The 16465-nt window shown below is 44.1% G+C and overlaps 1 protein-coding gene across 1 annotated transcript; it reads right to left on the reverse strand.

Moving 5' to 3' along the window:
* Positions 1–777: 777 nt before the first annotated feature.
* On the reverse strand, positions 778–11959 carry LOC310671502 (keratin, type II cytoskeletal 7-like). The gene is made up of 9 exons (XM_083427662.1): positions 11195–11959; positions 8502–8719; positions 8088–8148; positions 6825–6920; positions 6028–6192; positions 5153–5278; positions 2917–3137; positions 2140–2171; positions 778–2048 (listed from the first exon to the last, which is right to left on the reverse strand). Exons 1-9 carry the CDS (start codon positions 11831–11833, stop codon positions 1615–1617), a joined length of 1992 nt encoding a protein of 663 aa, XP_083283788.1. The 5' UTR covers positions 11834–11959; the 3' UTR covers positions 778–1614.
* Between the last annotated feature and the right edge of the window lie 4506 nt (positions 11960–16465).

Below are 16465 nucleotides of genomic sequence, written 5' to 3' on the forward strand. Positions count from 1 at the left end.
AGTTCTTTAAGTGGCTACTATTGTTTCATTTTGAACAGGAATGCTTAATTTATTTAGATTGCTCTCCCCCAGGACATATTCACAACCAGCATTAGGAACACCTCTTAGTCTCACCTGTGACACTTGTGAACTAATGTAATGAAGCATGTTGTGAACCAGAGACTTGTTTAAACTGCAATGACAGGCTGGAACATGGATTCCTATCCTTGGGTCAACGCTTGATAGTATTGTTTCTGCCACTCTGAGCTTTTAGTTGGATTGTGTTCTTAAATCATGAATTATATTGCTTAATTTTAAGAAACAAAAGTATTAATTGGCCAGTCTAAATCCCTGTGTAACCCAAACATCACCCGCATTTCTGAATGCTGGAGAAAGGAACTGACTTGAAGCTGCAATCCTATAAACACTTGTTCAGGTTTGTCCCATGAAACTTAATGGGCCTTAATTCCTAAGTAAACATGCACAGGATTTCATTGCCAGAGTTTTTTGGAAGCTAATTCAGCTTCAGAGATGCCATATGACAGCAATCTCCAGCCTTTTCTGGCCAGGAACCCACCTTTTAACCTGCATTTGGAGACCTCTTTCTTAACTTCTTGCCATACATTTGTATAGTGGCAGTGCTGTTTTCGCAACCCACTTTAGATCAGGCCATGACCACCAATCTGTGGCCTCAATCTACAAGCTGAAAACTGGCAGTGTACAAGATCCCTCCAAAGTTGTTTTAGCCTTAAATTAAATGTACCAATAAGTAAATAATAAGAATCAAGACCACATATAACTTGACTGCAGTTTATTGAAAATGGCCACCTCCCAACAACATGGGAAGCAAACCATGGGAAATAAAGACAGGTGCAATGCAATTCACAAAACTGACACAAGAATGTACTTTTGATAATGAGATAGCTTTTCCAATGACACAATTATAGTAAATGATTGTTTACTCAGTGTTGTACAGGACCTTGTTGCTCTGTAGCCACGATCAGGCTGCCTGATCATTGATTAAATCATGACTTTGATTCAAGGGAGGAAATGCTCTATTTTCTTTTCTCTTTCTAGGCAGATAAGAGCAATCGTGACTTAGCATTATCAATGTTGGCTGGTCCAACATCAGCACATAGTCAAATACAGTGGGGACAAATTATGTCTTTTGGGAAGCAAGGAACTACAACAACACCTGGAGAGAACAACCAACTGGAAGAAGCCTCAAGAAAGAGAAAAAAAGGCCACTTCAATACAGAATGCCATGAACTGGCAGCCACCATAAAAAGCCAAAAAATGTACAGCATACTCTGAAAGAAACACACTCCTCCCCTTCCCCCTTCCAGCTCCTCTCTGCTAACTGATATCCTAAAATGCAACACCATCAGCATATTTCATTCGCATTCTCTACCAGCTATCTTCCACCATTGTACAACTAAGCAACAGGTGACAGAAGCAAGATGGAAGATGGTAAGCTTAATGGTGCTTTCTTGGGGAGCAAAATAGATACAACATTGTGTTTTAAAGGACACAGTTTGTTCTTTTCTGTATTACCAGGGTGGGGTTGAAGGTGTTGCGCTGATGCCACAAGAAGCTAGAAGATGTTTCTTTCCTTTTAGGGACCAGCTGGGACATTTAATGCCTTCCGCCTTTGATGGATGAGCTGCTTGTGGTGGTTCTCCTAATGATCGTGCTAGAGCCAGAACCGGAACCTTGAGAGTATCCGCCACCGCCTATGCAGGAGCCTCCAGAGCCTCCTCCTCCTATCATTCCACCTCCGTAACCCCCGCTTCCACCGCCATAACCTCCGCTTCCACCACCATAACCTCCGCTTCCACCGCCATAGCCACAACTTCCACCGCCCATTCCTCCCCCTACGATGCTGCCGCCGCTAATGCCGCCGCCCATGCTACCAACGCTAATGCCGCCGCCGCTCATGCCGCCGCCGCCAATTCCGCCCATGCCGCCGCCCATTCCACCCATGCCGCCGCCCATGCCGCCGCCAATTCCGCCCATGCCGCCGCCTCCAATTCCTCCCATGCTGCCGCCATATTGGGAACTCCTCACAGCTGCAAAGGAAACACAGGTTCAGTACATACACTTTCATGTTGAAAATAATTCATGTTTGAAACAGTGAAGGTGAACATGGAAGCTACTTACAGACATGGACTTGGGATCCTTGGCCACTCAGCCTGTTTAGGAATAAGAAAAATTGGTCACAAAATGAAACAAAACCTTCTTTTCGCTACAAGTATGATCACTTAATCCAGGCTTCCTCAACCTCGGCCCTCTGGATGTTTTGAGACTACAATTCCCATCATCCCTGACCTCTGGTCCTGCTAGCAAAGGATCATGGGAGTTGTAGGCCAAAAACATCTGGAGGGCCAAGTTTGAGGAAGCCTGACTTAATAGGCAGAGTGGTTTCTGCAGATAATAGTAGTCCTGTCTAGCATCTGTGAGTCATAGAATTACTAGGCCCAACTTACAAGTGACCCAAAAAGCCATGTAGTCCTATGCCCATTTTACAAAGCTAGACCTTCCATCCTCTAACTCCCGCCCCCCAAATTCCCTCCTGCAAATCAATCCATATAATCCGGACCAATGAGAAACAAGCAGAGAAGGCAGAGTGCTACACAACATCATCAAAATAAGTAAAGAAAAGCACACAATACACCAAGGAGGCATAACAAAATAACAAAACAAAACAAACAATAAAACCACCAAGGACATTCCTTCTGGAGCCATCACAGATTTGCTCCCCATAATTTGGATGTCCAATATGCCACTAAGCATTCTATGAATGTTCAAATATTTTCAGAATCCTCCCTGAACCCAGCAATATTTGAAATCAAGGCAGATGCTGCTTGCAGACCCTTGGTCCAGTTAATCTACAAAGAAAAAAAATTCCCTCTGTGGAAGGTTGCGGTTTTCACCCACCTGCTCTCTTCTCCTTCCAGCAGTTTCCTGTACATGGCAATCTCAATGTCCAGAGCAAGCTTGATGTTCAGCAGGTCTTGGTACTCTTTCAATAGGCGAGCCAACTCTTCCTTGTCCTTTGTCAGGGCACATTCCAATTCTTCCAGTTTCTGCCTAGCATCCCGGAGAGCCATCTCGCCGCGCTCCTCAGCTTCAGCAATGGCTGATTGCAGCTGAGCACACTGCAAGACAAGAAGAAGAGAAAGATAAAAACTTTTCTATTTCCACTACGACTGAGACCTTGGGATGGACTTTTTGGAATCCCAGACTTCCTTGTTGCTTTGTTTACCTACCCAGATATTTAAGAAGCCTCCCAGGCAGGGATTGCATCAGAAGCCCATGTTTTTCTGACAGCTGTTCAGTCCAATCTCTGAATATCTGTCTCATTATTCCTGTCTATCACCTGAAACCCTGAATTTAGGAACAAAGGCTGGGAACAGACTGATCGATCCCTGATCTGAGCACCCATCAGGGATAATTGTTTCCAGGTCAAAGAATGGGATTTATAGGCCAGCCTGGACCCATAGTGCCAAGGGATATGGCCATGTTCATGATCTTAGAAAAAGAAAGATGCTGAGGCTCAAAACTGCACAGGAGCCTTCGTGGTTGCCCTGAAAGATGTATTCAAGATACCATGAGCATCCTTTCCCAACCTGTTGCCCACCAGATGTTGCTGGACTGGCCATTGGCCATGCTGAATGAAACTGATGAGAGTTGGAGTCTAATGACATCTGAAGGAGAGACTTCTTGTGAGTGCTCAGCAGTGGTGGGGACCAACACTTTGCCTGAACTGAGCCATCTCTTTCAAGTCTGAATCCTGATGTTCCAAAGAGGTTCAGAGGCTGAGTCCAGGTAAGCCTCTCCCAACACATGTCTTTTCTACTTATTGGTATGTTAGATGTCATTATTTAATGGAGAAAATCAAGCAATATTTGGGGGGTTTGGGTAAGTCTACCTCCAGGTGCTTTTTCCAGTCTTCCTGTACTAAGGTATCTCAGCTAAAGCTTGGCACCTTAGCACATTTCCACAGAAGAGTGGCAGCTTCTAGCAACAGTTGATGTGTGAGAGACTGAGAACTCTCTGGAGAATATGGAGCAACACTTCTGACATTATACTGCACATTAAGGCAGCAGCTTGGAGAGGGCACCACACAGAGGCTATTCCATGTGGCCTCCATGTAGCCAAGATGAATGTGTTGATCCCTCATTGCCAACATCCATGCATCTTGAATTAGAGTATCATGAGTCCATTGCTGAGCAACAGTTGTAAGCCAAGGTCCTCCCCAGAAAGGAGCTCTTCCTCTCCAAGGCATGTGTACGGGTGCAGTGGAGCAGAGTTTCTGCCAGATTCCTTTTAGGCAGGAGACAAGACTCAGAACAGAACGACTGCTGCTGCCTGCACAATCCACTAAGTGATGAGTCAGCATCCCTCAGATGTTTAAAGCTGAGAAACGTAGGAAACTCCCTTATACAAACTCAGATCATTTGATCATCTAGGTCAGTATTGCTTACACAAGCCTTCCCTAACATGGTTTAGATTACAGTTCCCATTATCCACAACCATTAGCTATGCTGGCTGGGGTTTATGGGAATTGTAGTCCAGAAGGGTGTCAGGCTGGTCCAAATTGACTGACTGCAGCTCCCCAAGATTTACAGATAAGACTTGGTTTAAAGCCAAAACGTTCCCACCCTAAAAGCCTCCCATGTTCAAATTGCAACATGATGTCCCTTGAACCACCCAGGCTTCTCAGGGAAATGTAACTTCAATCACTGTCACGCCTGAATTTACATACAGGCAATGCAATTTGCATTGTGGTGCTTGCCTGATCTGATGCAACAGTTGAACAAAGCCACCGCCATCCTTAATAGATTGCAGAGTGTTGAGAGATTGGAGGGGCAATTCCAAAAGAGAATAATGGGCATCAGGCATCTTCCAGAGATAAATGTATGAAGTTGCTGAGTCAGAATACCATTGATTTCAAGAGAGGCATTTGATCTCTTCCAAGGTCTAAGACAACAATATAATACTTGGATCTGGAATTATCAAGGATTGGACTAGGAGCTTCCACAAGCTATCACTGGGCTAAAGCCCATCTGATAGCTAAGATGAGCTTTACACCCATGTGGTGTGATGTGGACCTCCTGAAAAAGAAGACACTTTTCAGCCTTTGCCCAAATGGAATGTTCATGTGACATACCTGCTTCTTGACACGGTCAATCTCCCCACGCAGTCTCTGAATGTTCCTGGTCAGCTCTTGAATCTCATGTCTGGTGTTAGTCAGGCTGTCCCCATGTCTTCCAGCTGTGTTTTGCAGAGCTTCATACTGTTGGGCAGAAACAGTGTTGTGTTTAAGAAACAAAGCAAAAGTTCCTCCAGCAATGTTCTAATCATGGATACCATCCAAAAGTCCCTCTGCCACAACACATTAGCTTCAAGCACAGGGGTCATGCAGGGGCAGATTTGGGTAAATGGTGCCCTGTGCAAGGCCAAAATTTGGTGCCCCCTTCATTCCTTGCAGTGCCTTTCCAAAGGTAGGCAAGGAGGTGCCCTGCTTTGGGAAGGAAGTGTGAGGGCTCTGGCAGGATCCCAGGGTCCTCGTACCTCCTTCCCAAAATCATGAAGGTGCTAACTAGATGAACTCTATGGCCCTGTCAGAGCCTCGTGACTCCTTCCTAAAGCCCAGTACCCTTTTGTCTCAGCACTCAGCGCAGGCACACTGCTCACACAGCCCTAAATCCATCCCTGGTTCATGATGGAAGCAGCAAACTACAGAGAACTTCTCACTATGCTACAAGCCTATGTTGATATCATTACACCAGTTTGACTATCATGGCTTCACCAAAGGACTAGGAATTGTGGCTGCCATTTTAAGTGCCATGGCTTCCCCCACCTCCAAATAATATTCTAGTTTGGCTAAGGAGCTAAGAATTCTCGGTTCGAGATTTGCAGTGACTTTCCTTCCTTCACAGGGGTCCCATGGAGAAAGTGATCTGCCCTCAGGTCCCTTGCAATAGAAAGAAAACCCAGGAAACCACAAGGCATGTCATGTTTCCTCTTTGCTTGATTCCTTACCTGGCTATGGTACCAACTTTCAGCCTCAGCTCGGCTGCTCCGGGCAATCTCTTCATATTGATTTCGTACTTCATCAATGATGCCTTCCAAGTTGAAGTGGCTGCTGTTATCCATACTCACCACCACAGAGGTGTCATGACCACCCATCTGGACCTGAGACAGTTCCTGTTAAAGGACCAAAAAGCCATCAATCAGTAAGACTTGCAATCTGCCTCATTTCTGCCATTTCTCCCCTGATTCACCACTCATGAAAAAAAATAACTAATTAATATCAATTATGTTTGAACTAATTAATATAAATTATGTCTCCACAAGCATGATTGGGTTGTAATTGCTTTCGTGCTTTTTCATAGCTTTCACTTTTTAAAAAAGAATGCAAGTTTCTAGATCTCAGAGAGGAAAAGGGGGAAAACAAACCTGAAACGTGCCATGCTGTTACACTGATTAAGCTTTTTGTTTCAGGTGCAGGGCATAGAGCAATCCAACCTAAGGTGAACACAGATATCCCCATCCCAGTTTAATTGTGGTGGCTGGGAGGATGTTCACAGTCAATGGAAGTACAGAATCACCAGGTTGGAGTTCTGGGGCTATCCATCTTAGTCCTTTAGTCCTCTGTGACTATCACATACTTTCCTCTGGTTACTTGCATCCCTCCCTCAAAACTATGTGGAGTGGTAAGTAACATTCCCATGTGCCTTCATCTATTTTAAGAATTCAGTTCCTTTGAATGTGGGTTCAATGGGTGATGGTAGAAGAGAGTATTCTTAGCGAGCAGATGGAATGGATAGATTCCTTACCTGTTGGAAGATACGTCTAAGGAATTGGATCTGATCAGCTAGAGCACCCACTTTGGCTTCCAAGTCAGTCTTGGTCATGTAGGCACAATCCACATCCTAGAAGAGAGATTATGGGGAATGCAAACTTTAAAGCTTCATAGAGTGTTATCACTGACTGAGGCACCACATACAAGAGTTTAGGCATGTCCACATAGATAGCATTTTATTCTCCATTCCTGTTGGGATGTTTAGCTGTGATGACTCAACAGGGACTCTGCTTCCCATATGAAGACATAATTAAAGTCAGGATGTTCCTAGCATACACAGATTTCTTTCCATCTTCACCAAGAAACCTCAGGAATTCCCCACACATTTGGCTGTAGGGGGAAAGAGCTTCTGGGTCAGAGGGTGGGGCTGCCAAGCAGGCTTAATCCAACAGTTCCTCTCAATTTATTAATGAAACAATGGATTTTTAAACAAATTACCCTGGATGCATAGGAAGCAGCAGTTTAATCTACGCTGCCATGTTTTGCAGTGTGCCCCTGCAATTTCTATGATTGCCTTTTTGAACTGCTATAGATCCAGTATAATTTGCTACTATGAGCTCTCCAGTGAGAGCTAAAGATGAGTGATAGGTGTCTTGCAGGGTTCAGCTGTTCTCCAAAAGGCCATTAAACATGTTTGCAGGCTCAAGAGAACCGGAGGTGGTGCAATGGTTAAAGTGTCAGATCAGGACCTGGGAGAAAAGGTTTCCGATCCACACTCAACCATGAAGCTTGCTGGGTGACCTTGGACCAGTCACAGATTCTCAGTCTAACCTACCTCACAGGGATACAGTGAGGATAAAATAGGGAAGGGGGAAGCACATTTGCCAGCTTGTGCTAACATGTCAAGGAGAAGGCCTATACAGACACTTCGGGTTACGCATTTTCAGGTTATGGACGCACTGAAACCTGGAAGTACCAGAACGGGTTACTTCTGGGCTTCAGCGATTGCGCATGCGCAGAAGCACGAAATCATGATTTATGCATGTGCAGAAACGCCGGATTACATCACGCACATGCGCAGCTGCAGGTTGAGAATGCTGCGGGTTGCGAATGTGCCTCCCTCATGAATCACGTTTGCAACCTGAGGTTCCACTGTACTTGTAGCCTTGACTTCTTCCGTATGGGAGAAAACAACATTTCTATGCAATGGCTTGAAAACATTCAGATGCCTGATTCAATTCTATCCCACCACGATGCCTTCTCTATTTACAGTATGCTGCCAAGCGCCACTTCTCACCTTTTTCAGCACCACAAATTCATTCTCAGCAGATGTGCGCCTGCTGATCTCTTCTTCATACCTGTTTAAACCAGAAAAAAGAGGTCACAATGAGCTCACTGAGATAGACTACTGCAAGTGTATAAGATGCCAAGGTATTAAAATAAACCACGCAAGCGGAACATTGCAAATCCCCCAGAGAAACACACACACGCGCACACACACACACAAAGCTACTCAGATTAGTGTTTCCAACCTTCTGTTGTACTGCAGAAGGTTGCAGTGCAGAGTGCAACCTGCACTCATTTGGAATGCCCTGGAGCTGAGGACAATTTCATTATTCTGAACCAAAGTCACTTAATGATTAATGGCAGATCTCCCCCTGAAGCACAAATCGTGGTGACGAAGCACCTTTCATTTTTGGTTGTTCCTTACTTGTTCTTGTAGTCTTCTACAAGGTGCTGCATGTTCTGAAGTTCTGATGCCAGCTGTGACTTCTGCATACGGATTCGTTCAATTTGGCTTCTCAGGCCGTTGATGAATTGCTGGAACTCACTATCCAGGTTCTGCTGTGGGCCTCGGCCCTGGGTTTGCTGCTGTAAGATCTGCCATTTGGTTTGCAGAACCTTGTTTTGTTGCTCTAGGAACCGGACCTGAAAGCCAAGAAATGGAAGATGTATAAGACATTGAAGACGTTCGGCATCATAGCACATTGGAGATGGGTGCTAACAGCAAAGTCCATTCTTTCACAGGTTACTGGATCCACATCAAGGCAACCTGGCTAAGCCCCAAATTGCACTCTGCTTCCCCTGTCTGTTGTTACTCTGAATGAATAATTGCAGAACTGGAAACACTCGCAATTTTCAGTTTCTGGGGGCCAGTGGAACCTTACCATTTCCTTAGAACTATGCTTTGTGGTTCTCATAGCAGGGCCACAGATCAGTGCCTGCTCCCCAAGTGATGACACAACATAAGAAACTGGGATGAAAGGTCATTTTTATGGTGACCGTAAAATGTAGCTCTGCAATAATAAACCAGTGTTGGCACTGTAAACTACAGTTGCTTCTATCTGGGCAACACCACCATGACTTGAGGTACCAACCCACCAGAGTGGATCAGCTCTTACCACAGCCACAATGTCCTAAAGGCAGCCTGAGGAGTCCATACTTGCTCTCTGGTCTGCATTCACCAGTAAGAGGACCACCTAGACTGAGTTCTGCGTCCTCCCACATCATCTCAAACTTTCAAGAAGTAATAGCTCAGTATAGAGCATCTGCTTTGCATGCAAAAGATCCCTGTCATCTCCAGGTAAGACTAGGTGAGACTCCTGTCTGAATACCTAGAGAGTCTCAACCAGTCAAGGTGGACAATACTGAATATGGTGGATCAATGCTCTGACTCAATGCAAGGCAGTTTCCTATGTTCCTTCACCCCACATGCCTCAAGGTGCTCACCAAATATTCTACACTTATGTCCACCATACCCACCCTTAAACTGACCAGAAATCAAATCAGCCACAAGAGAAACACACCAAAAAAGAGATATGACAGTGATGGAAAAGATGTGCACAAAGGTGGACCTTAAGCCCACCCCAGATAAATCCTATTCTGACCACACAAATAACAGGCCACCATAGCCCTGGGTATCAGCCCCAGGATGACTAGGTAGGTGGGTAGCTGCACCAAAGGGATAGAAGAGTTCCAGGCAGTGTTGCCTTATGTAGGGTCATATGAAGGGTCATTCCTGAGTCATAATGAAGATGTAGCATGCTGCCCATTCAATCCAGAAGCAGCGGGGAAACTCACCCCTGATCAATGCCGGGGAAATGACATTGCATGTAAGACAGTCAAAGGTTGCCATCTGTAATTAATGTATATCGGGTAGGAGGACTGGGGAGACCCCTACTTGAGACCCTGGAGAGCCTCTGCCAATCAAAATATACAACACTAGGCCAGATAGACCAGTGGTCTGAGTCAGCAGCAGCTTCATATGACATATATTAGGACTGAAGTTGATGGACTGCAACTCCCACCATCCCTCACACTAGCCATGCTAGCTGCAGCTGATAGGAGATGAAGTCTAACATCATCAGAAGGTTCCCCTGACAAATACGAAAAAGCTACTTTTTAACAGCCATGCAACTCACAGCTGAGAAGTTTTGCTAGTCATACCAAAGGATCTTTTGCTTCCTTAGAATCCTTGCTTTGGGTTATATCCAGTGCTAGTCCTACTCAAAATAGATCCATTGAATTTAATGGACCTAAGTTAGTCATATCCATTGACTTAAATGGATCTACTCTGAGCAGGAACATCACTGGATACAAGCCAATGTTTCAGCAGAGGAGGTTCCCGAAATCCCTTTGAATTTTGAAGCCAAGTTTCAGGCAACATCAATTTTAAATGGCATGTTGTCCTGTGTGTCAAGCCTCAATGAATCCCATTGGGCGAATTCTGCACACTTCCTTGGGCAGCTCTTAACACTTAGTTAAACTTTTTCCCTTTCATATGTCTTGTGAAACCATATACATCCATGTACCTGTAACACACACATTTCTCCCAATAAATCTCACTTGTGTCTTAGCCAACACCAATAAAAAAGTAGCAACATACTATTGCTATCCGGGAGTCTCTTGGTGAATCTGCTGGTTAATGCAAAGACTCCAGACATCTGCTTCTGCTTAATTTTCTTAATATTGGGTGGGTGGGAGGAACAGAGCAAATGTTCTTCCCTTTGTTTCATGCCACAAACATATTCAACACCTTGATCATCTGCCATTGCAAATGGCCTTAACTGACATTAACGGCTTGTAAACAGTTAACTAGGAGGCTGTTACAGATATTGTGATATATAAGCATCACTGCCCTGAGTGATACATATGCATGTAGAAGGGTAGGATATAAATGCTGGTATAAATGAATAAAGCAAAGAACTCATAATTTCAGGTTTAAGTAAAATATTCCATGGCAATTAAATCCCATCTAATCCATAATGTAAACCTCAAAATTCAAGCTTCCGTATTTTCAGACGTTACTCAACTGTTCATAGCAAAAATTAACTGCATTTTCCCAGACAACACGCATTATGTGAAATCAGTCAAACTGCATCACATCCTTTTCTGGCAGCTTACCTTGTCAATGAAGCTAGCAAATTGATTGTTGAGACTCTTGATTTGCTCTTTCTCCTGGTTTTTCACTTGCTGGATCTGGGGGTCAATATCTACACGAACTGGTCTCAGAAGACTTGGGTCTATTTGGACACTGCCAATGCCTCCACCACTAGCACCAGGGCCAATTCCCCCACCGAAAGGACCACCGCCCATTCCTCCGCCACCATAACCACCACCAAAAGGACCACCGCCCATTCCTCCGCCCATTCCTCCACCACCATAACCACCGCCCATTCCTCCACCACCATAACCACCACCCATTCCTCCACCACCATAGCCGCCGCCCATTCCTCCGCCACCATAACCACCGCCTATTCCTCCACCACAGATCCCACCGCCCATTCCTCCACCACAGATCCCACCACCATAGCCGCCACCCATTCCACCGCCATAGCCATAGCCTCGTCCATAGGAAATTCTTGTTCCTCTACTGCCATAGTTATGGAGGCTCCTGCTGCCATATTGGCCTCTTATGCCTCCACCATATCCCTGGCATGATGAAGAATAGCCAATTCTACTTCCTCCTCCTCCACCACCACCGCCGATAACAGAAGTTGAGCTGTAGCCTCTGCGGCTCACTTTGCTGGTTTTGACAGACATCACTGTGACAGAGTTGAACGAGGAGCAGAGAAAATGATCAAGCCCAGAGGTTGCAATGCAAAAAAAGGAGATGAAGAGATGTGCAGAGCCCAAGGGAAGCAAATCCCTCTGGATCCGGAGTTGGAAAGAGCCTCCCTTATATCTGCTTTAGGGAGGAGCTGGGCTTGACTTTGCATGGGCGGGAAGGAGGATATCATTGTATTGTGCTCATGAACTTGGTGTGGTTGACAGATCTTCATCTTCAATTTTCCAAACACTGACCCTACCCATTAGCACACCCCTTCACTGCCAAAGGAAGAGAAGACGATGATGATGACCAATGATGGCACAATGTCTTTGCAGTGACTAAGATACTTTAAGCTTGATTATTTTGTCTGGGGAGTAGGCTCTTTAATTGACACAGTGCATCACTCTTAATTCTCAATGGAGGTCCTATCTATCAGTATCTTCATCTGCATTTCTAATTGCAAAGCTCCATGGCAGGCAGCCGCTTTGCAGCATGCAAAGCATTAGCACGCCTTTCACAATCCCCAAAAGCACGCCCGCAATTACACCCTAAATCTGCCTCTATGTGGAAAATTGCCTTTGGCTCCCTAAGAGCAGTTTCTCAACTTGAAGTTCACGGAGGATCTTCATCACCTCGGTAAACAAAATGCTTTGTCAGAGCAGATCTGTCTGGGCTCTTCTCGCATGGGCATCCCTAAAACTCCTTGGGACAGCAGCAGTTCCTTTGCTCCAAGAAGCTAGCAACAACACTGAATGAATCTTAAGACGGGCAACACCAGCTAAAAGAATAGAGATCACATGCTGATGAACAAATGATGGACGTCCATGGAGGACACTTCTCTTTTTACTTTGGATGGTGGGCATAAGGAAACAAAGAGGCGACTGAGGCATGCAACCCTCTGCTTTGGTGGAGATGGTAGACTGTGGATGGCAAAGCTCAAGAAGAACGGATGGGCTAAAACAGCAGAAGGGAAAGGATCAACTGTTCTGCAGGACCTTCGAGATTGACCGATTAATTACAGCATGAACTTCCATGCAATAAGAACAAAACTGTTTCTACTTCTTCTCTCTGTCTGTCTCTGTCTCCTTCTAGGTCACATGTAGGAATCCCATAAGATACATGCTGTGCTCAGCCAATTTATAGACTTTAGAATCTGAGTTAGCTTGTTTCATAAAATTTATATACCACTTAATTGTGGGGAAAACCAAGCAAACAAATTTTTTAAAAAGTTTTTAAAAGATACATATAAATGAATGTATATGTGTCACAGAGAGAAAAAAGAGAAGCAGTCAAACGTGTGAAGGTAGATTAGAAAGATTGGATGGGTCATTGATGGAGAGATGGGCAAACAATTGTGAAACAGATTGGATGGTAAACTTCGAGCTTAAAGAAATTGCTATTCAGGCCACCTGAAAATGGGACCTAGCAGTCACCTGGTTGCTTATGAAGCAAAGGCAACATTGTGAAGAAAGTCATTGTGAAATGTACTTTTTTTATTATGAAATGCATTCATCACGCAGGAGCTAAGCTGTAACAAGCTGAGTTATCGTTTTTCAAAGACATGAGCCATGTCTTCATCTTCTTTTTCCTTTTTGCTAACCTCCATTAAATATACAAATTAAAATTTGCTGTGACTTTGCCAGACATTATTTATTAGGCAATAATGATTGAATTCACCAAATAGAATTTTTGCTATAACTCCCCTCCCACTAATAATAATAATAATAATAATAATAATAATGCAGATTTAAGAAAATAACCATTTTTAAACATTGTCCTTTTAAAAAGAAAGAAAGAATTTCTTGGCATTATTTTCTATTGAACCAATCAGACTCTTTGAAGCCTTGTTTGTACATGAATAAACAGGTCAGTGCTTCTTCTCTGTCCTTGATGATTAATACGCCCATCCATTTCTTGCAGATGCACATATAGTACCTTCATTTGCATTCCCTTCTTGTGTATTTCAATATCATGGGCAATGCCTCTGGAGGTGCTCTTTCCATCTGCATAGGAGCTCTATGGAACCTGGCACATATGGGGTGCTCTGCCTGGGAAGATAAATGTCACATTTCCAAGAACAGGAGAGCATTTGGAGCACTAAAAGGAGCTGAAACACCTCTTCAATTTGTGCTAAACATACATAATATTCTGCATCTGGGCATACAGGAGCATCTTCGTGTTAGGTAGATAAGGTGTGTACATTGTTGTTGGTTTTTGGGGGGGAGGTGTAGAAATCTGAGTGGTAGTCAAGTAAGTGTTACTCAGAGAAGACCCACTGAAATGAATAGACTAAACCTGATCATGTTCACTAATTTCAGTGTGTCCACTCTGCATAAAACCTAGTCAGATACTACCCACTTTGTTCAGCAATACAGTATATTTCAAGCAAGCAATAACAAACACAGTCTACATGCAATCAATCCTATTACTAAACCATGTAAGCAACTGTATGTTGTTTGATTCCTTTCAGTGCTCTAAGATAGCATCCTTGTGCAACAGAGGGCTAATAAAGTGTCATTTTTTATATTAAAAAAAGGTTATTTTGGGGGTTGTAGACATTGTTAATCCTACTCAGAGATTTTATTACAACCAAGAAGTATATACATTTCATAAAATGAATAAATAAAATGCCTAACGCAAGGCCTTTAATTTCTATAGGTCTACTATGATTGGGTTAGCATTGAGGAGTAGGAAGGGGGGCGACCCACCCCAGGTGTCGTCTCTGAGGGGGGCGACAAAAAGGCACATTGTGGGGGGCTCACACACACACACCCCGCACAGCGGATCACCCCCCCCCCCATGCACAGCACGGCCATTGCTCCAGGCGCCCATGCAGCTAACTGCGCCAGTGCATTGAGGGAAAGTCTATATTTTTAATGCTTTCCCTTTCTTTTCCTCTCTCTTTCTCCAAGCTAGTGCAGAGTTTTCCTCATTTTCTCCTGCCCTCTTCTCATTGGGTCCCATGCCTTTTTTTTAGATTGTGAGCCTGCACAGAGAAATCAGAATTTCTGGGTTAGTGGAGTCTGTAACCTGAAGCGTCTATCAATCAATCAATCAACCTTTTTATTCGACCGTCAGTCAGCAAAAGGAACATTTGTCAGTACACAGTTAAAACATCGAAAAAGATTTTTTAAAACTTAGCCAACACTAAAATGGGCTAAACAGATAGCCCCATATCAATACAATCAATTATAGTCTTACGACGCTTAAGAGCTAGAAAAAGAAATTTGGCCACCAAGGAAGGCACCAAGGAAGGCAATGTCACTAGAGCAAGGAAGCTCTAGTGACATTATTCAGCAAGTGTAAAACTAGGTTTTCTCCAGGTAGGAAGCTAAATTGACATAGAAGTGGGTCTATAAAATTTTGTCTAAGCTCTGCATAAGAAGGACAAGTAAAGAGAATGTGTTCGGTGGACTCAGCCACATCCATGGCACAATGACAGGTTCTCTGGGCGTATGGTACTCCCCTGTACCTTCCCCACAATATCGCAGAGTCAAGGACATTTAATCTAGCCGCTGTAAAAAGTCTGTGGTATTCCACATAGTAGATTTCTGCAAGGTAGGGGGCTGGTATGGTCCGGTAAATCTGGTCCCCTAGGAACATCCCTGGTTTTACCTGGGCTATGTCCTCTTGCCTGGCAATGTCACTCAGTCTCCAAGAAATCACAGCTCTAGCTTGATTGTACGTCATAGACTCAAAGTAAAGGTGAGACAATCCGCAGGATTGAACCTCATTAAACCTGAAGCGTCTATAACCTGAAGCATCTGTAACCTGTGGTACCACTGTATAAAATTTGCACCTTCTTTGTGTTTCTGGAAACTACCTTTGTCCAATTATTATATTTTGGACTTTTCCTCTCATACAAACAGGCAGTGGGGAGGGGAGGCAGGCATCCAGGCAAAAAGACTTCAACAATACCACCCACCATTGAACCCTATGTGTTTTGACTATATGCAGTTTTGACTTTAGGGGTGACCCCCAGAATGGAACCCCCACATACGTTGCAGCCTTACTGTATTTTGAAGTTCCTATTTCCAAGTTTTTCAGGATGAATATTCCACAGGGCATATTAAAATATTAAAAGTGAGGTCTTTCAATGCAACCCTATGAAAACTTCATTGACTATATAAACCAAGCGTTCATATTCCCCTTTAGTGAAGGATATGAAGTTACTGGGAAGAGGAGGAATGGTGGAGGCGGCATCCCCATCCTGACCATTCCAGGGAGGAGGAAGAAGAAGATAGTATAAATTTACAACAGGGGTTTGAGGGAGGTAGCAGCTCAGAGGCAGATGAGGGGGGGAGATGGGAAATCATGGGAGAGCCAGGACAACACCCAGCTGACACATTCTCATTAGAAAGCATTCCAGACCCTCTATTTCCCAGAATCTGGCAAGCCTTAAAAGTAGGAGAGCAAAGAGCTCAAAGACAAAGGGAACGTAGCAGCACCTGTAGAGGAGATGATGAGAATGACGAATGAGGAAGTGGGAGAGACAGGAGGTGGAGATTCACTCTGGACAACACCATTATCCAAGAGGCTGGGTTCTATAGCCTCTCTCTGTAAAGATTGAAATAAAAAAGGACGGTAATAAACTATTCCTTGTCTTTATACTTTCCTGGGCAACT

This window comes from Podarcis tiliguerta, assembly GCF_965153285.1.
Source record: "Podarcis tiliguerta genome assembly, chromosome: 2".
Classification (NCBI taxonomy): domain Eukaryota; kingdom Metazoa; phylum Chordata; class Lepidosauria; order Squamata; family Lacertidae; genus Podarcis; species Podarcis tiliguerta.

Bases quoted from the DNA above. Each gene is read 5' to 3' on its own strand.
- LOC310671502 (XM_083427662.1), bottom strand. From the start codon at position 11,833: ATGTCTGTCAAAACCAGCAAAGTGAGCCGCAGAGGCTACAGCTCAACT. The intron at 8,720-11,194 runs GTAAGCTGCCAG...CTTGGCTTTCAG, and splicing joins TTGCTAGCTTCATTGACAAG to GTCCGGTTCCTAGAGCAACA. The intron at 6,193-6,824 runs GTAAGGAATCTA...GTCCTTTAACAG, and splicing joins TTAGACGTATCTTCCAACAG to GAACTGTCTCAGGTCCAGAT.